This window comes from Hypomesus transpacificus, chromosome 6 (genome assembly GCF_021917145.1).
Source record: "Hypomesus transpacificus isolate Combined female chromosome 6, fHypTra1, whole genome shotgun sequence".
NCBI lineage: Eukaryota > Metazoa > Chordata > Actinopteri > Osmeriformes > Osmeridae > Hypomesus > Hypomesus transpacificus.
In genome coordinates, this window is record NC_061065.1 from 10860362 (window position 1) to 10886211 (window position 25850).

The 25850-nt window shown below is 48.1% G+C and overlaps 4 protein-coding genes across 6 annotated transcripts; 3 read left to right on the forward strand and 1 right to left on the reverse strand.

Moving 5' to 3' along the window:
* Nucleotides 1-23: 23 nt before the first annotated feature.
* Nucleotides 24-4869, reverse strand: drc1 (dynein regulatory complex subunit 1 homolog (Chlamydomonas)). The gene is made up of 16 exons (XM_047021219.1): nucleotides 4662-4869; nucleotides 4430-4517; nucleotides 4222-4334; nucleotides 3818-4001; nucleotides 3569-3706; nucleotides 3378-3464; nucleotides 3035-3157; nucleotides 2722-2861; nucleotides 2392-2526; nucleotides 1517-2183; nucleotides 1264-1353; nucleotides 1060-1146; nucleotides 750-877; nucleotides 493-642; nucleotides 250-352; nucleotides 24-110 (listed from the first exon to the last, which is right to left on the reverse strand). The coding sequence occupies exons 1-16, from the start codon at nucleotides 4787-4789 to the stop codon at nucleotides 54-56; spliced, it is 2418 nt and encodes an 805-aa protein (XP_046877175.1). The 5' UTR covers nucleotides 4790-4869; the 3' UTR covers nucleotides 24-53.
* Nucleotides 4870-7623: 2754 nt separating this feature from the next.
* Nucleotides 7624-13161, forward strand: paplnb (papilin b, proteoglycan-like sulfated glycoprotein). Its single transcript, XM_047021233.1, has 13 exons — nucleotides 7624-7728; nucleotides 8411-8508; nucleotides 8976-9085; nucleotides 9278-9338; nucleotides 9425-9527; nucleotides 9778-9908; nucleotides 10158-10463; nucleotides 10671-10847; nucleotides 11023-11173; nucleotides 11406-11486; nucleotides 12023-12182; nucleotides 12380-12458; nucleotides 12645-13161. The coding sequence occupies exons 2-13, from the start codon at nucleotides 8452-8454 to the stop codon at nucleotides 12921-12923; spliced, it is 1695 nt and encodes a 564-aa protein (XP_046877189.1). The 5' UTR covers nucleotides 7624-7728; nucleotides 8411-8451; the 3' UTR covers nucleotides 12924-13161.
* Nucleotides 13162-13299: 138 nt separating this feature from the next.
* Nucleotides 13300-15394, forward strand: erh (ERH mRNA splicing and mitosis factor). Its single transcript, XM_047021286.1, has 4 exons — nucleotides 13300-13456; nucleotides 13758-13845; nucleotides 14239-14359; nucleotides 14659-15394. The coding sequence occupies exons 1-4, from the start codon at nucleotides 13454-13456 to the stop codon at nucleotides 14759-14761; spliced, it is 315 nt and encodes a 104-aa protein (XP_046877242.1). The 5' UTR covers nucleotides 13300-13453; the 3' UTR covers nucleotides 14762-15394.
* Nucleotides 15395-15676: 282 nt separating this feature from the next.
* Nucleotides 15677-24671, forward strand: smek1 (SMEK homolog 1, suppressor of mek1 (Dictyostelium)). Of its 3 annotated transcripts, none has more exons than XM_047021215.1 (15): nucleotides 15677-16697; nucleotides 17090-17145; nucleotides 17281-17379; nucleotides 17728-18345; nucleotides 19624-19701; nucleotides 19852-19968; nucleotides 20077-20193; nucleotides 20292-20423; nucleotides 20565-20667; nucleotides 20843-21025; nucleotides 21736-21905; nucleotides 22209-22351; nucleotides 22565-22755; nucleotides 23000-23211; nucleotides 23409-24671. In XM_047021215.1, exons 1-15 carry the CDS (start codon nucleotides 16556-16558, stop codon nucleotides 23511-23513), a joined length of 2466 nt encoding a protein of 821 aa, XP_046877171.1. In that variant the 5' UTR covers nucleotides 15677-16555; the 3' UTR covers nucleotides 23514-24671. The 3 variants fall into 3 exon arrangements, with proteins under 3 accessions (XP_046877171.1, XP_046877173.1, XP_046877174.1); XM_047021217.1 differs by having other exon boundaries at nucleotides 22212-22351; XM_047021218.1 differs by having other exon boundaries at nucleotides 20867-21025.
* Nucleotides 24672-25850: the final 1179 nt, after the last annotated feature.

Below are 25850 nucleotides of genomic sequence, written 5' to 3' on the forward strand. Positions count from 1 at the left end.
GACTAGTTTTCCCAGCAGGGGGTGTGTACAGTACGGGGGATCTCTGGAGAGGTTCACTCTTGCACCAGCTGCATCGCCTGGGTGGGCGGTATCTCCAGCTCAGTGTTGACCTATCAGAGAGAGGGGTCATGATGAGCAACACACACGCTTACACACACTGAAGAAAACAGAACAAAGTATACACCGAACAAACACACACACCACACACTGAACCCATTCTCTCACAGAACAGCACACACACACCCGTACCTTGGAGGTGACATACTGGTGGAGCAGCATGCGGAGCTCAGTGTTCTGCTGTTTCACACTCTGTGTCTCCGTCATGAGCTTTGACCTCTCTGTCAGAACAGTGCTGCGGAAAACAAACAGAGCTCACTTCAGTTGTGTGTGTGTGTGTATGAATGTTTCTGCCAGTCTGTGTGCTGACTGTTATGTAACTGATGAGGCATCAATGAGTGTGTGTGTGTGTGTGGGTGTGCATGAGTTCCTCACTGGTACTTCTCCATCGAGGTCTCCAGCTCTGCCCAGATCCTGAGCTTGTTCTCTGGGATGACGTTGGCCATGGAGTCCCAGTAGGCAGCATCCTCAGAGTCATCCCTCTGGCCCAGACCCCCCCTGAGCTGCTGGTGCCCCATGCCCCCCCTGGATATACACACACACACACACACACACACAGCAGCCATCAGTTACATGACAATCAGCACACAGACAGTCAGAAACATGCACACTCGTGTGTGTGTGTGGGTGACCTTTTAGGTTGGTGCTGGGCTGTGAAGGCCCTGAGGGCCTTCAAGACGTCATTAGGGTGGATGAGATTAGAGGTTGGGGTGCTGGGACAGCTCCGCCCTCTGCCCTCGTTATCATCCGCAGGCACTTCCTGGATATGATATCAGAGCATATGACATCAGAGGAAGTGGAGGATGAAGAGCATGCCAAATATTGTCTAAAGTGGTCTGCTGGGTCACCAGTAAGTGGGAAAACAAAGTTCCATTGACAAGCTAGTTAGGTGGTCCCTGCTTTTGTCATTCACTTGTACACTCCTCCCTCATCCCTCCTTACCACCGCACGTTCTTCCTGTTGCTGTGGGTACTTGATGAAGAAGTCGGCCATCTTGTTGACATCCTCCTCACTCTCGATGCCCATGGCCTGAGTAACAAGACCAAAACACCGAGAAGAGTAAATCATGCTCCTCCAACCACCAGTCCCTGGGTGTGTGAGTGTATGTGTGTGTGTGTGTGCGTGCGTGAGAGTGTGTTGGCTCACAGTGAAGATGGCATCCAGCTTCATGAGGGACTGCTCATCCCTGTCCAGAGGAGACAGCAGCTTCAGGAGCTTACTCTCTATCAGGAAGCCCTGCGGAGATGGAGGGGAGGAGGGAGAGGGGGAGGAGGGAGAAAGAGGGAGGGAGAGAAGGAGGTCAAGAAAGAAAGGAGAGGTCAACCAAATTTTAAAAACAGTCAACTTGTTATTGTCCAACTGAAAAAACTTGAATCAGCACAAACATCCACGTCCTTACCGTCTCGTCACACAGCAGCTCCAGAAGCCTCTTCACCGTCAACACTGACACCTCTCCCTGCACCTCACTCTCCTTCTTCTCCATCTCCCCCTTACTGTCCTCCCTCTCTCTTTCCACAGCCAACCCAGAACTCCTGGCCCCCGGCCCAGCCCCAGCCTCCACCATAGCTCCAGGCCCCACTGAGGCCTCCACCATAGCTCCAGGCCCCACTGAGGCCTCCACCATAGCTCCAGGCCCCACTGAGGCCTCCACCATAGCTCCAGGCCCCACTGAGGCCTCCACCATAGCTCCAGGCCCCACTGAGGCCTCTACCATAGCTCCAGGCCCCACTGAGGCCTCCACCATAGCTCCAGGCCCCACTGAGGCCTCCACCATAGCCCTAGGCCCCACCGAGGCCTCCCGGGTCCCCAGGCTTGAGCTGTTGGTCTTCCCAGAATGGAGCAGCTCTGAGGCAGTCTGCCGAGCGGTCCTCTGGGCTTGCTTCTGGGGCCGGATGGGGCCACAGCGCTCCATGAAGGGCAGCGAAGGACGCTCCCAGGCCAGGCCCAGCTGCTGCTGGTAGATGATGCAGTCGATGTCCAGGGCCTTCTCCACCAGCTCCTTCACCTCAGCCTCGTTCATCACCCACATGTCCTCAAACCTCTTGGAGTCGATGGCGGCAAAGTGCCTGGATGGAGAGTGTGTGTGTTGGGGGGGGGGGGCAAGGGGGATAAGGAGCCAACATTGACTTTTGAAAGATTTGAGTGTGGCGCACTTTAAGTATTAACATGGGACACAGAGGTATGTGTGCTGTGTGCATTTGTGTAGGTGTATTTGTCCATGTGTGTGTGTGTGTGTGTGTGTGTGTGTGTGTGTGTTTGTGTGTTATATGGAACCTCATCTTCTTCTGCATGTGTTTGTACTGCTGCATGATGCGCTGGTAGTCCTCTGTCAGACTCTGGTTCTCTTCCTTGGACTGCTTCTCCTGGTTGGAACATTTCACCTTCAGGTTGTTCAGCACGTCCTGCTGCCTAGGACACACAGACACACACAGACACACACAGACACACACAGACACACACAGACACACACAGACACACACAGACAAACACCTCACTCAAACTGGCTTGCCTTGCTAGCGGGCAGCTATACCCATATCCTGTAATTAGGAGATTGTGTATTTATGCATGTTTGTGTGTGTGTGCGTGTGTGTGTGTACATCATACCTGGTGATCTTCCTCTTCTGCTGGGACTTGGTGATGGCGTTCTCCTCGTCTCTCTTCTTCAGCACCTGGAAGTTATACTCCAGCTTCTCCTGGTTCAGCTGGTAGGTAGCTTTCATCTGCTGCAGCTGCTGCTCCAAGATCTACACACACACACACCGCAGACACCACACACACACCACAAACATGCAGAGGTGCACACACAACACACACATGCAAGCAGACACACACACACACACACACGTGTATTACGTTACAGTGAAGCAGCAGGTGTGTAGGTCATGGTGACACCTTCCTTCTCAGGAGACAGCCTGACCTGGACGTCGGTGTCCAGCTTGATCTTGATCATGTTGTACTCCTCGGCGTCCTCCACCCTCACTTGGTCCAGCAGGACCTCGTACTCCTCCACCCTCCTCATCCTCTGCATCAGGTTCTCCAACTGGGGGAGGGCGGGGGGGGGTGACAAAGAGAGAGGGGTCAGAGAGAGACATAAAGGAGGCCAGAGAAAGAGTCTGAGTCTCTGGGAGAAAGAGGGGGGGGGGGCTGAAGAGACCAGAGAGAGAGAGAAAGAGAGGGGGGGGGGGGGGGGGGGGGTGAAAGAGAAAGTGTGTCAAGAGAGAGAAGGGTAGAAAAGAGATGAAGGGAAAGAGATGCATTACCTCGTTGTCACTGCGTTCCTTCATGTGTTGCTCCCACTTCTCTCTGTCTCCAGTCAGAAGCACCTTGCGCTCGCTCTCGTACGCGCTCTACACAACCACAGACCACAAACACTGCCGTGAGGGAGAGCCAATGAAAAGGTGGAACCATGTAAAAGTATTCCTGTTTGGTTCGGGGGTGGCCAAAGGCGTACCTCTATCTGGTCCAGCTCCACCCTGTATGACTTATTCAGGATCTTGACCTGGTCCTCCATCCTCTCAATCATCAGGTCCACGTCCTCAGCCTGTCTCTTCAGGTCTTTGACGTAGCAGTCGTCCGCTTGCTTCAGCTCCTACCCCCACACATACACATGCAGGTATTTACACAGACATGAACTCACAGATACACATGCTGTGTGACTCTCTGTCCTCACCACTGCCCCTCCCTCCCTTCTTCTCTGTACCTGCTGCAGCTCAGTGATCAGATTGTTTTTGTCCTGGACAAGCAGGCCGCAGAGCTGCTGTTGGCTGATCAGACTATCTCTCAGGTCCTGAGGGATATCCTTCATTTTAGCCACCATCCACTTCTTGTTGATATCCTCAAACTTCTCCAAGCTAACCTTGGCCTCGTTCTCCAGCTTTTCCACCCTGGAGGCGAGGAGGGGGGGGTGATAAAAATGAGGGAGGGATATGGAAAAAGGGAAAAGAAGAGGAGGAAAACACACCATGATAATATCGTGTATTACTAACAGTAAGTAAATTGCAGTGATGTCAAATTCCATTCAGATATTCATTCTGATTTCATTCATCGCCAGTAGAAGGTGCACTTGCAACGTCTCACACTACCCTTTACAGTCCATGTAATCACCTGAGTCTGCGTGCTTCTTCTATCTCTGCTCTGCACTGCGACTCTCTAGCGTCTGCTGCTACCATGACGTTGGTGACAAGCTCTGTCCCGTCGCTCAGCAAATTTAACATCCGCTGAGGCCAAGAGACGGACACAGAAATTAATTAAATTAAAACCAGATTCGTATTGTATTCGAGTAGAATAGTACATACGAATGGTGTGCTCTTACCTTTTCACTCTGATCCACTTGGATCTGGCTCTTTCTTGTCTCCTCTTCGATTTCCTTCTTCTCGTTTGAGTCATCCCCGAGTTCTTGTCTAAGTGAGTGACAAGTCCAATGTCGTTGTCAAAACATGATAATGGTCAAGCACGATGTCTAGGCTGGATTATAAACGACATACTGAATCTAGGATGCTAGAACTGGAAATAGCAACTGTAGAATAGCAGCTAGACTACAGTACCTTCTCCTGGCTTCTTTTCGTGCGGCTATGCGAAGGCGTCTGGCAGCAATCCTCTCCTCCGGATTCTCGGAGTCCAATGAGGGTCCAGCTTCACCAAGATCCTCATGAAGGGTCCCGGATTGACTCATGTTTAGACTTGTGAAATTGTACTAGCTTTGAAACTCTATTATAGCTAAGCCAGCCTAGCTAACCAGTAGCTAACTTAACAGCCGAGGAAGTGTCGCAGCATCATTGTTTATGTAGTGGTTGTTATGGATACGGGGACTGTACAGTATTCATTTTCAGACTTTACTGCCATCATGCGGTTTTACCAAGCTTCAACATCGTGCTACAACAAATCTACGACTTATGTCCACCACAGACAACAGAATACACACACTTGAGATTGAAAAGTGAAGGAGCTGTCAGAAAGGTGAGGACAGCAGCAAGTTTTTATCTGGTCCTCAGACTCAGACAAAGGACCCAGGATGGGGAAGGAGAGGGGAGGGGGGGGGGGGAGGAAGGTAGAGGGGAATATGAAGAGATAAGGAAAGTGGAAAACAGGGACACAAGGATAGGGAAAATAGGACAAGGGAAGAGTAGAATAGGGGCCGAGGACAGGAGAGAAAAGAGGGGATGAGAGAATATGAGAGGAGAGGTGAGGGTGAAGTTGAGGAGAAGGAAGATGTCAACTTAATACTCTTTGTCTCTGGTATACTTCAGCCTAACCAATCTAGGCATCCTAAAAGTGTACCATGGTGCTCTGTATAGACACGCTAATAGGATTAGTTAGAAGCTGATGTCATAAAACGCTAGACGCAAGCTGTGTGTGTCTTTACCAATCCGTGCCATGGGCTTAAACTCTACAGGCGGAGAGAAACGCATAGCAAAAGACTCGTGTTTCTCTTCATCTCTTCACTCTCCATCTACAGTTTCCTATCTCCTCTGAACCATATTTCAAATCTCCGTTGAACTAAAACTCCTAAGTCAGCCTCCTCTCTCAGGAACAAGTCGATCCAAGCTAGCCGCTAGAAGCAAACTCCAAAGGACCCAGGTGGCCACTCGGATCAACCCAGGAATCAGACACCCAGGATGGGGGAGGTGTCTGTGGAGTGCCTAGAGCGGCTGATGAAGAGCATGGAGGTGCTGCTGTCGGCGGTGGAGCAGCTGAAGGGCCACTGTGGCCACCACCTCACAGAGCTGATGCAGCTGGTGCTGGAGCTGAGGCAGGAGCAACAGCAGCTGACCCAGCGCTACGACAACATGGCCCACGAGCTGCAGGAGACCCTGGAGGTGGTGGAGGACCTGACCGACACCAAGTTTGCCTTCAACTCCAAGGAGAGGCAGGCACAGAAGCTGAACAGGCAACTCTAAGGGACTTTGACGGAGGGGGGTACCTGTTGGATTTTTCATCTGCACTTCTTCAAGGAAGTCAGAGACTGTTTTACACTCGAGAGAAACCGAGAGGACATAAACTCAGGTTTAGCACTGGAAGAGGAGGCCACTTGTACTGTATTAAGATTGTAGTTTTATAACTGTAAACATATATGATCTGAGAGATCATTTCAGAGCATCTGCTGTGTTTGTGTATGCGAGTGTGTGTGTGTGTGCTTTTGTGTAAGAGAGAGAGAGAGAGAGAGAGAGAGAGAGAGAGCGAGAGAGAGAGAGAGAGAGAGAGAGAGAGAGAGAGAGAGAGAGAGAGAGAGAGAGAGAGAGAGCGTTTGAGTCTCCTTAAGAGGTCACGAGGGGACACTTTTCCGTGTAATCCGAGTAGAGAAGATTTAAACTGTTGTAAGGAGAGGAGAAGAGGTGTGTAGTAATGGAACGTGGATCGTCCTCATTCATACCCTGGCCAGGCACACAGCCAGGTAGGACCACACAGTCGCTGAGTCACCAGACTGCTTCTGGAAACAAAGAGACTGTACTCTGCACGTGTCACCATCCATCTTGTCATTTGACAGGCTGATGGCCTCTGTACGTGTCACTGTCTATCTTTTAGTTTAATAGGTTGAAAGACTGTCATGTATACGTGTCACAGCCCACCTTTGCATAGGCTGTATTCGAATTCTTCTCTACACTACTTGACCTCTGCTTCAATCATCCTTTCTCATATTCCTTGTTGTTATACGTCTTTGTTTTATTATTTTCTTTCTTTCTCTCTCTCTGACTCTCTCTCACTCTTACCCAGATCCCTGAAAATGCTGATCAGATTAAAGTATAGCCTGTTTTCCTGCTTTGTCCTTCAGCAGGCCAGTCAATATGTCTCCTGTGTCCTTCAGTATGGTGAAGACCTGGCATGGTCAGTCCCTTGCATACACAATCACAAACAAGCACACATTTGTACAAACACACACATTCACACAAATTCACAAATAGATACAGTACAGACACACATACTCACAGAGACCTGGGTACTTACCTCCTTCCTCCCCATCCTTGGCACTGCTTCTTCTTCTGCGGTTTCACACTAAAATAAACCCTAAATATCCCCATAGGCTGATACGCCTCCTCCATGCTGCTCCTCCATGATTTATCTGGGTGTGTTTAGCGGTTGTGGGATGTCAGAAAGGGACCTTCAGTGGTCTGGGTGTTGAGCATCAAGCCACAGAAAAACCTTTAAGAGACGCTGAGATGTTTTCTTTCCATATTTTGTAACGGCTTTCTCCCTACACTTGTTTCTTGGATATATCCGCTTTTTAAATCAATAAATGATGCCCAATTATTTTTAGTTTGTGTAACAAAAATAATAAATACAATATCAATTGTCTGATTGGACTGTGTCAATGACTGAAACAGATGTGCATGATGATATTATTCTGTGACAAAATGTATGAACAGTGTGACATTTTGTGATAAGACAGTGAGGAATGTCAAAAAAAAAAAAAAATGAAGACACTTGTGTATAATATATAAGCATCTTGTGTTGAAGGGGTTACTGGTAATGTGACACCTGTAGCAGTGGTCTAAGAAGGCTGGGATGTGAAGGACATACATCTACGGCTAGGCGTCAGTATCTATCATATCTCCAGGGCGACAGCACATCTCTCAAGTTACCAAGTTTCAGCTACAGAGGATTTGACTCTATAAGGTGGGAGTGCATAGTTTATTTTATTATACTTATATTTTCTTGCTTATACTCTGACCCTATCTGCCAAGCACCTGTTCCATCCAGGTTAAAGATAAACAGTCATTACTGTACTGTTCTCTTCGTACAGATTTCAAGAAATTGGCATGAAATTCTGTGCAGATATGTCAGGATGAAGTTATCAATAATGAGAGTCAGAACAGGCCCACACATCTTATTAATTCATTTGTTCATACATGTATTTATTCTTTTTCATTTGTTATTTACCTCCTTTCTGAGAAATATATTTATACTGTCAATCTGCAGTACACATCCATAGTCATTTGTTGGGAAAAACAATCAATAAATTATAAATGATTCATAACAGATTTTTCAGTGGACAAGATCAGTGGTGTTTCAGTTGGTATTGTTCCTAACAGTTAGTATTGTTCCTAACAGTGGGTATTGTTCCTAACAGTGGGTATTATTCCCAACAGTGAGTATTGTTCCTAACAGTTAGTATTATTCCTAACAGTGAGTATAGTTCCTTACAGTGAGTATTGTTCCTAACAGTGAGTATTATTCCCAACAGTGAGTATTGTTCCTAACAGTGAGTATTGTTCCTAACAGTGAGTATAGTTCCTTACAGTGAGTATTGTTCCTAACAGTGAGTATTGTTCCTAACAGTGAGTATTGTTCCCAACAGTGAGCTCTCCCCACTTCTGCAGCAGTGTCCCTGGTGTGAACATGGCCACCCTCCTGGTCCTGGTCCTCCTGCAGCTCCTCTCTGGTCCTGCCTTCTCTGTGAGTCCCACCCAAACACCACCACATACACTCCAACACACATAGAGCATGGGAAAAACCCTTAGCCCACCTATTTTAGGGGAGAAACGAAATGTTCTCATTTTGTTTACTGAGTGATGCGGGAACAGAGTGGATTCCTGGTGGTTGCACTGTGTGTAAGGCTTGCATAATGATGTGTGCGGGTTAGTGGTGTTGTGTTCCGGTGCTATTCTGGAAAATTGTATGAGTGTCGCAGAGTACCATAGGTTAGTGGTAGCTATGGTGCCGCTCTGTGTATTTTTAGAAAAAATACATATATTTACATATACACATATCCATGAGAGTGATTTCCTTTTTCATAGAAGGTTCTACTGATGATGACTTGAGATGTATTGTTGGTTAACTTACTCTAGAAAAAGACTTTAACCATCAATTTCAGCTGCTAGATCCCAAACATGTCAAGGTGAAGATAATATGTTGTGTTCCAGCTGACAGCGCCCAGTCAGGACTACTGGGGAGATTATGGCCCGTATGGAGCCTGCAGTCGCACCTGTGGCACTGGAGTGGCTATGAGGACTAGAACATGCACCACAGCAAGGTAGGAGAGAGAGAGAGAGAGAGAGAGAGAGAGAGAGAGAGAGAGAGAGAGAGAGAGAGAGAGAGAGAGAGAGAGAGAGAGAGAGAGAGAGAGAGGGAGGGAGAGATAAAGAAAAAATGTGGGTAAAAAGAAAGTGTGGGGTGCTTCTGTCTCAGTCAGTCTGTCTCTGAGCCTCCTCCATTATGCCTTCAGGACAGACGGAGGACACAACTGCGTGGGGTCTTCCAAGTCCTACCGCACCTGTAATCAGCAGGTATACAATCACACGCGTCCTCTAACTAGAACTTGTCACCGTGATGGATGTGTTGTGGAGTGGCACTGCTGTCTTCCTCCCTGCAGGAGTGTCCTGCGGGATCCAAAGACTTCCGTGAGCAGCAGTGCTCCCAGTTTGACAGGACCAACTTCCAGAGCAAAAGCTACAACTGGCTGCCCTACTATGGAGGTACAACCACTGTTACCTGTTAACACTCAGAATCACAACACACACATGCAACTTCAATATCTGCATGCACATGAACACAAACATTTTCAACTTCCCCATGCACATACACACACTCACAAGCGCACACAAAGCAATTACCACCACAATGCACATTGCCACACATGGACAAGCACATGCACACAAGCACACATACATGCATCTGGTCAGTCCCTTGCACAGCCGCAGTTCCTGATGTGATTTTTCTGCTTAGCTTCCAACCCGTGTGAGCTGAACTGCGTCCCACGAGGACAGACCTTTTTCTACAGACACCGGCCCACCGTGGTGGACGGGACCCCCTGCTACGTGGGCCGCAGGGACATCTGTATAGAGGGGGTTTGCAGGGTAGGACATAACACCTCTCTGGAAACTGCTCCGTCTGTCTGAGCCAGTTGCACCGACAACCAGATGGTTCTAGCTGTGCATTGTACTTAACATTTGGATCTGTCGACATGGAGTAAATTTGTCATATCATCGAATGACGTAATTCATCTGAATCGTGCTTTTGACAGGAGTGTGTGATTTACAGTGTAATCTGTCTGATTGCTGTTCATCTTCACCTTCTTTCCTGCGCCAAAACCCCCTCCCCCCCAGGCGGTGAGCCATGGGGAAATTCTGGGGATGGACCAGGACACGTCCTCTCCCCAAGTACTGGCCCCCGCCCCCCGCCTCAGGGAGAGTCTCACCTATGCCTACACCTATGGCGTGTACTCCGAGTGCTCCGCCCCCTGCAACGGAGGTATGCAGATGCGCAGCGTGCATTGTGTGGCCCAGGACTCTACAGCGCCCCATGTGGTGGACAACTCTTACTGCATCAACCAAGGTCTGCAGAGGCCAGCCAGCCAGCAGGCCTGCAACATGCACCCCTGTGCAGAGTACACAGTCTCCAGCTTCAGTGTGGTGGGTGCTAGGAGTCCAGACAGCACAGTAGCTACATGAAGGGAACAGACAAATTACAAATGTGTTACAACCATAATGTTGTCATGCTGTGTGTCTGCATATTACATACTTCAGAGGTGGTAGCCTTTATGATATCACATCCGGTTATTGTCGGATTGGTTTTCCTGTTCCACACAGTATGTCTGACTTCCTGTTTCCTTTTGTCAGTGCTCGGTGACGTGTGGGGATGGGCAGCAGACCAGGGAGGTGTTCTGTGTCGGCCCAGCAGGAGAGCGCATCGAGGATCGTGCCTGCCAGGGCCTGACACGCCCACCAGCCGTCCAGGCCTGTCGCAAGCCGGCTTGTCAGACACACATCCGCTGGCACGTCACAGAATTTGGACTGGTGAGGGGCTGGAGAGAGGGAGGAACTGAGGTGTAAAATGAGACTGAGCTGGAAAAAGAGAATGAAAGTGAGAGAGCGATTGGGAAACAGCAAAATAAGTTTACACTGTTCTTTCCTACTTCTTCCATTTAAATGAATCTTTTTGTTCTCCTTTTCCCCCCTCTCCTGTCTGCAGTGCTCTAGGAGCTGTGGGGGAGGGGTGCGGGAGAGGAGGGTGGCCTGTATGGACACAGACCTGAACCCCTATGGAGATGAGAGGTGTGGGCCCCAAGCCAGACCCCCCAGTGTGGACACCTGTAACACACAGGCCTGCCCCGGAGCTCAGGGTGGGTCCACAGACAACCAGACCGTGTGTGTGTGTTTGTGAAGGACAGAGAGAGAACTGTGACATAAAAATAATGTCTAAATGTAAATGTAAATATGTGTGTCTGAGACTGTGAATGGGAGTATGTATGAGTATGTGTGAAACAGTGTTCATGTGATTGTGTGTGAGAATGTGTGAATGTGAGCATGTCTGTTTTTGTGTGTCATTGAATGTGTTCTTGTTCCTGTCTCCAGTGATACCCAGTGTGCAGGACCCAAGAGGACAACAGACCACCATGAGAGGATTTATGCCTTATGTCCCTGGGGAGCCATCCGGTATGTACGTCTGTGTATGTGTGTGTGTCTGCACGATGTTTATCTCTCTCTGCAGGTAGGGACATGTATATTTGTATGTATATTTAATTATATATACCAGGATATTCTTTAAGAGCAGGGTACAGGTAGAGATATGAATAGCTTTGAAAACGCGATGGCAAGAATGTAAAAAATGAGCATATTATTTTACCCACCAGCCATGCCCTCAATGTATCAAAGTGTATTACTGTATGTGTATGTCCTCAGACAGAAACAACACCTTTCTTTATATCTCACTTAACTCTGTATAGAACATCATACTTTAGGTAAATGCTCGACCATCCACTATGAATAGACAAGCAGCCCATATATGAGCCAAACATGTCTGACCACAGCTGACATGTCTTATTCCTAAAACACAGTTCTGCTAAAAATAACTGCCCCATTTAGTCTGTGCATGTAAAAAAAAAAAAAAAAAACTCACAGAACCAAATGTTTTCTATTTCTGGATGGGTGAAAGGCTTGTTTGAACTGATGTCTGTGTTTGCTCTCTGTAGTCCACAGGCCACACGACAACACAGTCTACGACCCTTACACCACCTCTGTGGTTGGTCCTCACTGCTACCAATCATATTATGGCTGCTGCCCCGACGGCCACACCTCCGCCACCGGGCAAAGAGGGGAGGGCTGTCACCTGGATAACTGTCTCCAGTCCAGGCATGACCACATCCTCCCTTCACCACTTACACTTCCTGGATACCTACCACTTTGTTTTTTTGTCAACGCTTTCCAGCCTGTTTACCAGGCAGTCTTAAGAGCCTTGGAATGCCTATTGTTGCTATTCAGCTTTTACATTCAGGTAATGTGCTAGTGTTAGTCTGACCTCTGTGTTACTCTGGTCCTCTGGTTCCCAGGTTTGGCTGCTGTCTGGATGGGGTGACTCCAGCTCAGGGTTTTGGAAGGGCAGGATGTCCGGATTACCACACTCCTTCTGTGAGAGCAGCCCATTTCCCCATTACACCTCACACCTGGTTATAGATGAGTCACTGCTGTATCTGGGCCTGTTGGTTTAGTCTTGTTTCACAAAAAATGCTTTTTTTAAATAACACAATGAAAGTACTAATTCCCTCCACCTATGTGTGTCTATGTGTGTGTGTGTCTCTCGCTCTCTCCCTGCAGGACCCCTCCCCTCCTGTCCAGTCTGGGGACGTGTGTTCCATGACACGCGATGAAGGCCCCTGTGACACCTGGAAGTCCCGATTCTACTACCACTCTGGAACCCGCAAATGCACCCAATTCTGGTATGGGGGTTGCCAGGGAAACCACAACAACTTTGCCTCCATGGCAGAGTGTCAGAGAAGGTGTGAGGCTAGAGCCCCTGCTAGCCCCTCACCTTCTGGGAGAGCACCGGCCACCAGGAGGGGCCGGAGGGTGAGGGCCAACCAGGCCCGTCGCTGATGTTGTAGAGAACACAGGATGAACTAGACGCAGATCCTGACTACAATGTAAATTTCAGTTTCAGTGCCTGCCAGGCAAATTAAAAGACTGGCAGAAATAAAACTTAAAAACAGATATATTTACAACACAGAAGATTTTGAAAATGTCTCTACATTTCTCCCCATATAAACAAATGCTGTAACATGTGTATATGCCTTCTTTAATTGTTAATATAAATAAAACAAACTCAGTAACTAAATGTTATGTTTTATCTCGTTATTTGTGTACTTTGTTTTAGACTGACAACTTGTTTGTGACCGGTTAACTAAATGTTTAAAGGGGACCTTTATTTTGGACTGCATGCGCATGCTTTTAATATGAAATGTATGTTCACCTTTGCCACCGGAAAAACAATCTGCTCCTTCTCGCAAATTCCTACATAACAGCTGCACTGCAATTAAGCGAAGAGGGCAATATTTACTATTAAGTAATTAAACGCGGGATTTGCGGATCTTCATCAAAGAAATAAGCGTAATTGGACACCCGAGAAAATGGTAAGGGCGAGCTCTTTAATGCGTCTTATAGACAAACTTGCTTAGGTCTCCGACTGCAAAGCTAGAAGCTAACGTTGCTAGTCAACCATGTATTATGAATGTACTTAGCTAAATAGGTAGTACTAGCATGCTAACTGGCAAGACGAATTGTCTCCATATTATGTTATCGTCTAACCGCACAGTAGTTGATCCTCAAACGATGAACTAGACAGCTTGATGGTTAGTTTAAGATTTTATCCCTGATTTAACTTTACATTTTGGTCAACTTTTACTAACGACTCTTGTATTTCATGTTTTTCAGTCACACACAATCCTGCTCGTCCAGCCCACAAAGAGGCCAGAGGGTCGCACATACGCTGACTATGAGTCCGTGAACGAGTGCATGGAGGGTGGGTAGACAACACGGCACAAGGACGGTTTGTGAACCGGGGCATGTTCAAACCCCCATGAATTGTGGGCTTTTTTCTTTTCTTGGCCTAGACAAAGCTTCACAAAGTTTAGGTAGAGGATGGGACAGTTTCCAGCAAGGTTGCACCTGAGTGCCCCGCTGGAAGAAAGCCCTTTATAAAACGGAGTAAGCCCTTAATAAAGCGGCCAGATTCACTTTGTCACCAACCCTTCAATACAAATAATCATGTTACACTTGGCCATCCGGACTATACATGGTCTCCAATTATACCCTATTCCTCTTTTCTGCAACATGGGATTTCCTGTACCTTTAATGTAATGCTATAACACTGCATAACTAACCGCTGCCTTTGTGTCCCCCTTGCTTCCTGTAGGAGTGTGTAAGATGTACGAGGAGCACCTGAAGAGAATGAACCCAAACAGCCCCTCCATCACCTATGACATCAGCCAGCTGTTTGACTTCATTGATGACTTGGCAGACCTGAGTTGTCTAGTGTAAGTACTAGACCTGTGACCAAGGCCATGTTTGGCTGGCTTCAGTCAGAGGAGCCCCTTTTTGATTGAGGTTACAATCAATGGATTGATAGTTACATATTGCAAAAGTAATGCTTTTTTTCTATTACATGCCAATCAGTTTAAAGCATAGGGCAAAATCTATGAGCTCAAAATGTTGGGAATAAGTATTGATATTATAGTAATAAACAACATATTAACATAACAATAATATGAAAATAACCTTACAATAATATGAAAATAACAATGATATGTGATTGTTTGCCCTGCTAACCACCCAGTTACCGTGGAGACACTCAGACGTACCAACCGTACAACAAGGACTGGATCAAGGAGAAGATCTATGTGCTGCTGCGCAGGCAGGCCCAGCAGGCTGGGAAGTAAATGCTGCCCACTCTTCACAGATCCAGGATCAGTCACCCCTGTCCACACTCTGACTGTAACTGCTCAGAGGTAGAAGACCCACCTGATCTGAGACCTGTGCATAGAGTTGACATGAGCCTGGAACCTGGGGGAGGGAAGGGACTATTGAAAGGGAGGTTGCAGACATCTGGGGCAGACACACCTGTGATTTTATTCCTTGTGGGGATGCTTGATGGTGATTGAAGGACTTATTTATTGGTGAAGATTTGAAGAGGGATAAAGAAGCCAAAATGAGACAAGCATTTTGTCAGAGCCCTTTTTTTCATTTTGTTTTTTTTGATAGAAAGGGAGGGTTGTGGGTATGTTTTTTTTATACTTGTTGGGTTTAAACATAGATACAAAATGTGTTTGCTTATTTTGAAACATGACAAATGTCCATTGACTGAAATTCCTGATTATTTATACGGTTTGAATTGAGTAATGTCAGTAGTTTTATTTTCAATTTTTGCAGCACTGTAAACACTATCTTTATTTGAGGGTCTTTGAAATGCTTGTTTTGTAAACTTTATATGGTTTTATTTCAATGTCTATTGTCCGTGTTCCCCTTGATCCATCTGTATTTTATCTGATTTAAATAAAATGAAAACGATTGTTCGCTGATTGTCTTTGACTTTGCATTCTCAAACTAGCCTAATTTGTGGAAACAGATTAAAATCGACGATTTGGCCAACTACTGCGGTAAAATTATATAAAAATATAAAGGAAGCCTTGTTGGTACAGTACTACAAGTATTTGTGTCTGATGACTTGTGTAGCACATAGTTTTCTAAAGGCATTTAGAACTGACGAGTATTTGTTGTAGAGGACTTTCGGTTTGTACAGCGTACTGTCGCTTTAAGTGTGGCGGGTTGCCCTGTTGTTGCTGTGCTGGAAACCCCGTACAGACTTTCTGAAGGGACCCAAGATGGCTGAATACTCAGAGGGGGGGTAGTTAGCAATTATCCAAGTACAACGCAGGAAATGAATGGTAAATAGTGTTAGAATGTGAAACACAACATTGCAGAATTTATACAAGTATTGCGTATTCATCGGCTTAATTTTGGAATGCACGGATACCAGTAAAAAGAGAGACTGTTCTCTCCACGGCCCCGAGCCAGAACATGGCGGAATACTTGGGCAAGAAATAGCAGCTAACGATAGCTGGCTGGGGTATTATTGATACACACAATTACCAATATCGGTAGCAATGTTTAGTGACACTGAATGCATTTCGGAAATGACAAATAATGGTGTCGTTGTATATGGTTTGTGATTTTGTTGCCGATTATCAAAAAAATGTTAAACGTAGGCAGTTAGCGGACTAGCTAGCTATCTTGCTAGGTGGCTAGGGCTAGCGTACTGTCTGTACTGTGCGGAAAGAGTACGATATAGCTGGCAACCAGTTATCCTAACCAGGTTATCTTCCCTTGAATGTTTCCCATTCATAGTTTGTAGGAAACAGCACCCTTTTCATGATTGTGTTGTGTTGAAGGAGAATGTGTAGGTATTAGTTAGAAACCAAACTGACATAGAATTGTGTAACAGCCATCTGGCGCGTTGCCTCGGGTCTGCGCGAGACGAGGTTTTTACGAAGCTTGCGGGGATCATATAGTTCACCATAAGATAGAGAAGTTGATTATTGACTGACAACGAGGGTCTCGTTGACCCCGACCCAATATAACTACTATCGATTGGTAGAATAAGTAAACAAGACTTGGCGCGTTACCACTTGGGGTAAACAAAAGTTGTGAGAAAGCGGCAACGGCCACCTGCCAGGATGACGGACACCCGTCGCCGAGTCAAAGTTTATACCCTCAACGAGGACAGACAATGGGACGACCGTGGCACCGGACACGTCTCTTCGGGCTATGTAGAGAGGTTGAAAGGAATGTCTTTGCTTGTTCGAGCTGAGAGTGATGGTAAGTCTATACCCGAACAAATGTAGTCTAGAGCCTTTGCATGTTACTCCTTTGTTCACACCAAAACGACACCACAACCATCAGCCACATCGTGCCTCAGTCTGAAAAGAAAGCTCTTTAATAAATGGCTAGTTACACACCTTTGCACCGACCTTGAAACCGTTACACGACAATGAAGACATGCATATCTTCTCCCCACTGGAATAACACCTTGACGATGCATAATCACGTCCATCCCTTCTAAGGACAAAAGACAAAAACAGATGTGTACCTTGCAAACAAGGCATACAAACCCAATCTTGGGTGCTTTTACGTGGCTTTTGCTTTGAACCCTTGTATGCTAGGATGTAGCTGCACCCCCAACTCAGTGTTGTGTCATTGTTGTATTTCAGGCTCCCTTCTGCTCGAGTCTAAAATCAACCCAAACACAGCCTACCAGAAACAGCAGGTTGGTGTAGCTTCATAGATCGAAGAACACACTCCTTGTCTCAGAGTTGAATGATCACCCAGTGTCTTTTGTCGCGTTAACATAAAAAAAAACATATTTTATGATTATAATTCCTGTGTGTTCTTGTGACCCCAGGACACGTTGATAGTGTGGTCGGAGGCTGAGAACTATGACCTTGCCCTTAGTTTCCAGGAGAAGGCTGGGTGTGATGAGATCTGGGAGAAGATATGCCAGGTTGGTAGCTAACTGCAACCTGCTGCTTTGTGTCACCCTCTCTGTCAGTTAGTTTGTCACTCATATATCTTAAATTTCTCATTCTTCTAATCTCTCCTTTTCTGGTGCTCTCCCTTTCTCTTATGTCAAATGAACCTATTATAACATGTCTTGTGTGTCTCCTCTCTATTCCTGTTTTTACCACCTCCCTCCCCCATGTCTACCCCTTCCCCCACATCTTACTTTCCCTTCTGTTGCACCCCCTCATCCATCTCACCCCTCCCCCACTTCCCCATCTCTCTCCTCTCCATGCCTCCCTCCCTCTCTCTCTCCCTCCCCCACCACCTACTCTTTCATCCCTTCCCCCAGGTCCAAGGCAAGGACCCGTCGGTGGACATCACCCAGGAGCTGGTGGATGAGTCCGAGGAGGAGCGTTTTGATGACATGTCGTCCCCGGGCCTGGAGCTCCCTCCCTGCGAGCTGGGCCGCCTGGAGGACCTGGCGGAGATGGTGGCGTCCTCCCTGCCCTCGCCGCTGCGCCGCGAGAAGCTGGCGCTGGCCGTGGAGAACGAGGGCTACATCCGCAAGCTGCTTGAGCTGTTCCACGTGTGCGAGGACCTGGAGAACCGCGAGGGCCTCCACCACCTGTACGAGATCATCAAGGGCATTTTCCTCCTCAACCGCACTGCGCTCTTTGAGGTCATGTTCTCGGAGGAGTGCATCATGGACGTCATCGGCTGCCTGGAGTTCGACCCGGCACTGCCGCAGCCCAGGCGCCACCGTGAGTTCCTCACCAAGACGGCCCGTTTCAAGGAGGTGATCCCCATCTCTGACCCGGAGCTGAGGCAGAAGATCCACCAGACATACCGGGTCCAGTACATCCAGGACATGGTTCTGCCCACGCCCTCTGTGTTTGAGGAGAACATGCTCTCCACTCTCCACTCCTTCATCTTCTTCAACAAGGTGGAGATTGTCAGCATGCTGCAGGTGAGACCAACAGATTGTCACATTATTCCCTCCAAATAAGTGGTCATGCTTGTGTATATGTGTGTACGTTAGTGTGTGCATGCACTCTGGATGTGTGTGTGGTTACACCCCCTAAGTTTATTTTTGTTGTCTGTGAATCAGGCACTCTGTGTTCTGACTAGTTGTGCCGGTAAGTCCTGCTTGTGGTGAATGATTGGCTGGTTTTATGATCATGTGACCTTTTGTTTTTGCACTGTGTCAACTAGGCAGTGTTTGTGTACCCAGTCTCCGTGGAAACCACGGAGTAGCGCTGTGTAAATTATTGTGTGTGTGTGTGGTGGGGGGTACAGAAGTGCTGTTTGAATTATGTCGTCCCACTGATATTTACATGGAAATCAATCAACACAAGGCACAGTGGGTAGTACAGAGTATAGAAGACAACAAGGCATGGTGGGGTAGCAGGCTAGTACAGAGTATAGAAGACTACAAGGCATGGTGGGGTAGCAGGCTAGTACAGAGTATAGAAGACGACAAGGCATGGTGGGGTTGGAGGCTAGTACAGAGTATAGAAGACAACAAGGCATGGTGGGGTTGGAGGCTAGTACAGAGTATAGAAGACAACAAGGCATGGTGGGGTTGGAGGCTAGTACAGAAGCTTGTGCTGACAATAGCTGGCAGGCAGTCAGTTCACTTACTGCAGCTAAATGAAGCTGCAAGGCTTTTTGGAGAGAAATTGTAAAATGCCGGCGTGACAGAGAACCATGTCTCCACTCAGCTGACTAGCGGGGCGTGTTCTCCGGTAGACCGCTCTCCCATCAGCTGACTGGGAAGGTCAGAGGGTCAGGAGGTTAGAGGTCGACCTCATCCTTTTGTATCTTAGGGGGGATCTGCTTCATCTTTGAAGTGGCCCTTCTCTCCTCTCATCTTCTGCTCTTCTCCTCCCGATGGCTGCCTCTCCTCCCCGTGGCTGCCTCTCCTCCCCGTGGCTGCCTCTCCTCCCCGTGGCTGCCTCTCCTCCCCGTGGCTGCCTCTCCTCCCCGTGGCTGCCTCTCCTCCCCGTGGCTGCCTCTCCTCCCCGTGGCTGCCTCTCCTCCCCGTGGCTGCCTCTCCTCCCCGTGGCTGCCTCTCATCCCCGTTGCTGCCTCTCCTCCCCTTGGCTGCCTCTCCTCCCGGTGGCTGCCTCTCCTCCCCGTGGCTGCCTCTCTTCCCCGTGGCTGCCTCTCCTCCCCTTGGCTGCCTCTCCTCCCCTTGGCTGCCTCTCTTCCCTGTGGCTGCCTCTCCTCCCCGTGGCTGCATCAGGACGATGAGAAGTTCCTGACAGACCTCTTTGCACAGCTCACAGACGAAGCCACAGACGACGACAAAAGACACGAACTGGTACGCCCCACAACTCTGTGGTGACCTTTATTTTGAAATACATTCACTTCAACCATGATTTTAGTGCTTTATTTTCTGCAGGGACAGACTTTTAACCTGAAATGCAATAACTCATTGCGTAATCAGACCTCTTTTTTCTCTATCTCAAAGGTAAACTTTCTAAAGGAATTCTGCGCATTCTCCCAAACGTTACAACCTCAGAACAGAGACGCCTTCTTCAAGACGTTGTCAAACATGGGCATTCTCCCGGCTCTGGAAGTCATACTGGTGAGTGGCTGAGGAGAGTACAAACACATCTTAGGATGTTATCAATGTGATTTAGGGAAGTGCTTGGTTTGGATCTTAACAGTTTGTTTATGTGTGTGTGTGTGTCAGGGGATGGATGACGTGCAAGTGCGCGGGGCAGCCACTGACATCTTCTCCTATCTGGTGGAGTATAATCCAGCAATGGTACGCGAGTTCGTCATGCAGGAGTCCCAGCAGAACGACGACGTGAGTTCCCGCCTGAGCTGCTGTTGATGGGCGGTGGTGTCCCTGGAGCGGCTGGCCTCATGCCTCATCCCCCCCCGTCTGCTTCCTTTCTCCTCCAGGACATCCTGCTCATCAACCTGATCATCGAGCACATGATCTGTGACACGGACCCCGAGCTGGGAGGAGCCGTGCAGCTCATGGGGCTGCTGAGGACCCTGGTGGACCCTGAGAACATGCTGGCCACCGCCAACGTCAGTGCCTTGACCTCGCACCTCACGACCCTCTCACTCCTTCCCCTGTATTCCCTTTCTGTGCTGGTCACATGTTGCTGAGAGCCTGCTCCTATTGGACGGGAAGACTAATCTTGACTTGTGGCCTGACTCCCTCTGCAGAAAACAGAGAAAACAGAGTTCCTCAGCTTCTTCTACAAGCACTGCATGCACGTCCTCTCCGCTCCCCTGCTGGCCAACACCACGGAGGAGAAGCCCAGCAAAGGTGAGTGAGAGAGTGAGAGAGTGAGAGTGAGAGTGAGAGAGTGAGAGAGTGAGAGAGTGAGAGAGTGAGAGAGAGAGAGAGAGAGAGTGAGAGAGTGAGAGAGAGAGAGAGAATTTCCCTGTCACACAGCGCAAACAAAATGAGGTGAGTCTGTGCCTTGTGTCTCCACACACAGTGATGGCCACCCCTCTCCCCCCAGATGATTTCCAGACCTCCCAGCTGCTGGCCCTGATCCTGGAGCTGCTGACCTTCTGCGTGGAGCACCACACGTACCACATCAAGAACTATATCATCAACAAGGACATCCTCAGGAGGGTCCTGGTTCTCACCGCCTCCCAGCATGCCTTCCTGGCTCTCTGTGAGTCCTGCTCACACACACACACCCACACACACACACATCCATATACACACGAGCAGGCATCTTTCTGTGTTTCCCACAGATTAGAAATCTAATTGTGGCGGGGGGGGTGGGGGTTAAGTAGCTAGCTCTTGAGACTTCTCACCAAAAGAACGAAGGGGAAACTTTGAGTACTGTAAGTCGCTCTGGATAAGAGCGTCTGCTAAATGACTAAATGTAAATGTGAGTAAGGTACCCTAGCGAAAGGTAGCCTCAACTTTCCTCGACTTTTAGCTACGGCACTAATGCTGAAGGCTCGCTGATATAGCTGTCGGTCTTACTAGAACGGCATATGTATGCATTGTTGCTAACGTGTGCTGACGTTGTGACTGTGTGCATATGTGAGAAAGACGCATGAGTGACAGAGAGACGGAGGGAGAGCAGGGGAAAGGAAATGCAGCTGAACGAATACGCTGCGTGTTTTAACCTAAATAGCGATAAAAAAAAATGTTTTACGAAACGCAATGTGTGGCGGCCGGTGTTGATTCTGTGGCGCACCGCCACACATTAGTCTATGTGTGGGAAACACTGATCTTTTTTTTCATAGAAATAGGCGACAGTGTATGTTCTCCCTTCCTTCATCCTTCCATCTCCCTCTCTCTTTCACCATCTCTCCATACTTCTCCCTCTCATCCCCCTCCCCCCCTCCCTCTCTCCTCCATCCCTCCCAGGCGCTCTGCGGTTCATGCGGAGGATCATCGGTCTGAAGGATGAGTTCTACAACCGCTACATCATGAGGAACTTCCTGTTTGAGCCCGTGGTCAAGGCCTTCCTCAACAACGGCTCTCGCTACAACCTCATGAACTCCGCCATCATTGAGATGTTTGAGTATGTCCGTGTGGTGAGTACCGCCCTCGCCGACAGCCTCGTGGGGTCTGTGGAACCTCCTCTTTAGCTCAACATGATGTCCACCTTCGTGTATTGGTGTTCCCTGTAGGAAACAACCACATGGTACAGACAGGAGTACTATACCTATTATGTAGGTGCTTTGTACTAAACAAGACTGGTACTGTTGCCTCCCTCCCCATCCTTTCCCTCCCTCCCCCTCTCCTCCATCCTCTCCCTCTTTATCTCTCCCCTGCCGTCCTCCCGCTCTCTCCTGTCCTCCTTTCCTCCATCCCTCTCTGTCTCCCGTTTCTCCCAGGAGGATGTGAAGTCCTTAACAGCTCACATAGTAGAGAACTACTGGAAGCTCCTGGAGGATGTGAACTACGTCCAGACCTTCAAGGGGCTCAAGCTGCGCTACGAGCAGCAGAGAGAGAGGCAGGACAACCCCAAACTGGACAGGTGAGAGGGAGGGTGGAGGGAGGAAGGAGGAGGGGTGGGAGAGAGAGGGAGGGAGGGACAGGACAACCCCAAACTGGACAGGTGAGACGGAGGGAGGAGGGTGGGAAAGAGGGAGAGGAAAGACCATCATTGGCTAACATTCCCTGTTTAGTAGTCTTCTATGAGTCCCGTTGGCTAAAGTACCCAGTGTTTCTCTGTGGCTCCTCCCCCCAGCATGCGTTCCATCCTGAGGAATCACCGGTTCCGGCGTGACGCGCGGACGCTGGAGGACGAGGAGGAGATGTGGTTCAACACTGACGAGGAGGACCTGGAGGATGGCGAGGCCGTGGTGCCGCCCTCGGACACGATGAAGAGCGAGGAAGACCTCATGGACCCCATCAGCAAGTTCATGGAGAGAAAGAAACGTATGTACTGGACCTGGCAGTGGAGAAAGGGATGGTACAGAAGAGACTGATAGGAGACTGGTGTGATAGTTGGAAATATTTTATGTGAACAAAGCTTTTAGTTGCCCCCATGTTTAGGTTTTAAACCTAAAATGATCACAGAACCAAAAGAATATTGGACATTGTATTATTGTACAGTTTCAGTCTGGACTGAGCAGTGTGACTGTGTTGTAACAACCCCTGCCTCCTCTTCTCTCTCTCTCAGTGAAGGAATCTGATGACAAGGAGGTTCTGGGGAAGTCTAGTCTTTCGGGTCGCCAGAGCCCTAGCTTAAAGCTTTCCTTCTCTGGATCCACCAAGACCAGCCTGTCCAGCCCACCCTCCTCTGCTGCACTGCATCCTGGCTCGCCGGGGTCACCAGGGTCCCCCGGCTCCGGAGCCAGGAACTCCCCGCCCAACCCGCCCGTCACCATGAAGGTGGGTGTTACTACGGCAATGCCATATTGTTGTACATCTGAGGGGGGGGGGGGGGGGGATGCTTTATGAACACTGTCGTGTTTGACTAGAAACAGACTAGCATCCTTGAGAAGAGGAGGTAAGGAAACAAGTTAGAAGTGTCTGTGTCTAAAATAAACAAGTATTGATTCCTCTCTCCTGTCTCTGTTTCCTGTCAGGTGGGGTTGGTGGACTACCCTGACGATGACGAGGAGGAGGAAGAGGACGCAGACAGTAAAGGAGAGACTCCACCCCTGTCCAAGAAGTCTAGGCTGAGCTCTTAGAGAGAACATTAGTGTTCCTCCCTCCCCCCTCCCCCCCCCCCCTCTCTCTCTGTCTCTCTGGTGTCCCTTGGTCGCCAGACTCGTTCACCCGCCCACAGACTCAACACAGGAATGAACTAACTTGTAAACTAATGAATGATTTCCACCACCCCTCCCTCTGGGTTTAGGGAGGGGTGGCGCGAGGATGCAATGAGGAGCAGACTGTTGTTTAGAAACAAGCCTCCTTGGACTATCCCATAATGCAAGTGCCAATCGGGAGGCGGAACCGGGAACCACCCAATGAATGAAGGGAAGAGAGAGACAGGAAGGAGAGGAGAAGATGAGGAGTTTCACCGTCAGACTATAACAAGACTTGATTTGGAGACTTATAATTCAACAAAGCTAAGAACTGGGTAAAAGACCACGCACACACACAAACACACACACACACACACAGAGACTGAAACCCCAAAGAGCTTGCGTGCTCGTACCATGACCCACTGCCCCGCCCCCTACTCAGGGAAGGTCATTGCAGCGACCCCAAACGGGGCCGGCCAATCCAGACCCAGAACCACCACTCACACCCCTGCCCTCTTTACTGACCCCCCCCCTCCCACCCCCAGCAGCCCTGTCCTGTTTCGTTCTCTCTCTCTGCTAGATTCTTCTCCCTCTTCTTTCAGTTGTTTTTATGTTGTTTTTTAACGTTAGTTTCTAAGACCAGGCAGAAGACAGCGCATTGCGGGACCTGCCGTCGGTGTCGTTTGATGATGTCATCGGTGTTGTCGTTGTCGCTCAGCGGACTTTCTTCCTCTCGAGAGATAAAAAAAAAAAAAAGCCAGCAGTTATTTTTCTTTCTCTTTTTGATTCTCTTTTTTTTCTCACTCACTCACACTCTGTTTTTGTAAACGACAACAAAAGAGACCTGCCTTTAAATGTTCAGGACGTTTTCAGTCGCACTTGAACAGGTTTTTAAAGACCTCAGTAGCTGACCTAGTTTCACCCCTTTTTGCCCTTTGAAACTGCAGATTTTTTGGAAAAGAATTTGTTATCCCGTCTTGATTAAAGATTGAGTGGAATTCTAGATGTGATCAATTTTGTCATATCTTATTTTTTCTTTTACATGAGTGTACACGTAGTTGTTCAGAATACCTGGGACCATTAAAATGATATTTGCTGTAAGGTGTCCAACAACTGTGTGCTGGTTATCTGCAGTGTGCTGTTGGTGTGCAACGTTGTGTTCCTCTTGTTTTCATGGTGATGTCAACACCACAGTTTCATGGTTTTAGGGTCATTCGAAGACCCTGTGGAATTCTGTTTGTGAATGGGAGCGTTTATACTTCATAAACCAATTTCTCTACAAATTGTGTTTTGAATGGATGAATAAGCAAGTTGTGCGAGGGGATTTTTCCAGTGAGGCTGCCGGTCACCACTGTGTCCACCAGGTGGCACGCTCCTATCACACAAGTAAGGAGGACGCTTTCAATGGAACTAATAATCCAATCCAATAAAAAGCAGGATATTTAATTTATTTCTAAAATAGCTTAATATTTTGTCTGAATATTCCTGTGCTTCCTCGTTGCTTGTGCTCCACAGGTCTCCCATGTATTTCACAGTTACGCCAATGTGTCACACTACCCAAAGAATCACCAAAAAGAGTATTAGAAACAAAGGTTTGATATTGTGAGGTACAGTAAAGACAATCAAAACTCAGACACCGCTACCCCAACTATTGATTTTCAAAGTTTTTCCAGCACACAGCTTTAATAGTCGACCTACCTGTTATGGCACTGTTATATAATATGTTCTATTTCGGTCGATGTCTGGTTCAGATACTTAAAGAATGGCCATTGTGTTCAGTAGCCTAGTTCTTGTTTAAATCTGAACAATATTTATCTGTCACGTCTAGACTAATTGTAAATAGTAGGCCTACTACAACACACATTTCAGAAAGGTTGAAAGTTTTTTTATTTTGAACCACGGTGATTGCACCTTCTCGTTCGTTAAATACTCTTATCAGTCGTTTACACCCTTATCGGAATGCAAAACAAGAAAACAGTCGGATTTGAGTAGTAGCCTAATGATATGTTACATGATCGGACTACCAGGGTTGAACCTCATGACCTGGTTTATTTTATGAGGACTCAGGACTACAACTGTCAAAAGATGTTGGGAGTAATCTGAGCATCTCCCGCGGTCTCAGTGGGTTCTGGAATGAAGCTCAAAGTTCGAAATCATCAGCGCGCCCATCAAGGGTCATTTGGGCCAGTCCCCCTCAACAGCGACGTGGGCATCAAACGTCTGTTATTAATTAAAACCAACAACAGCTCCATAGCCCAGCACGCCGCCAGCACTGTCACA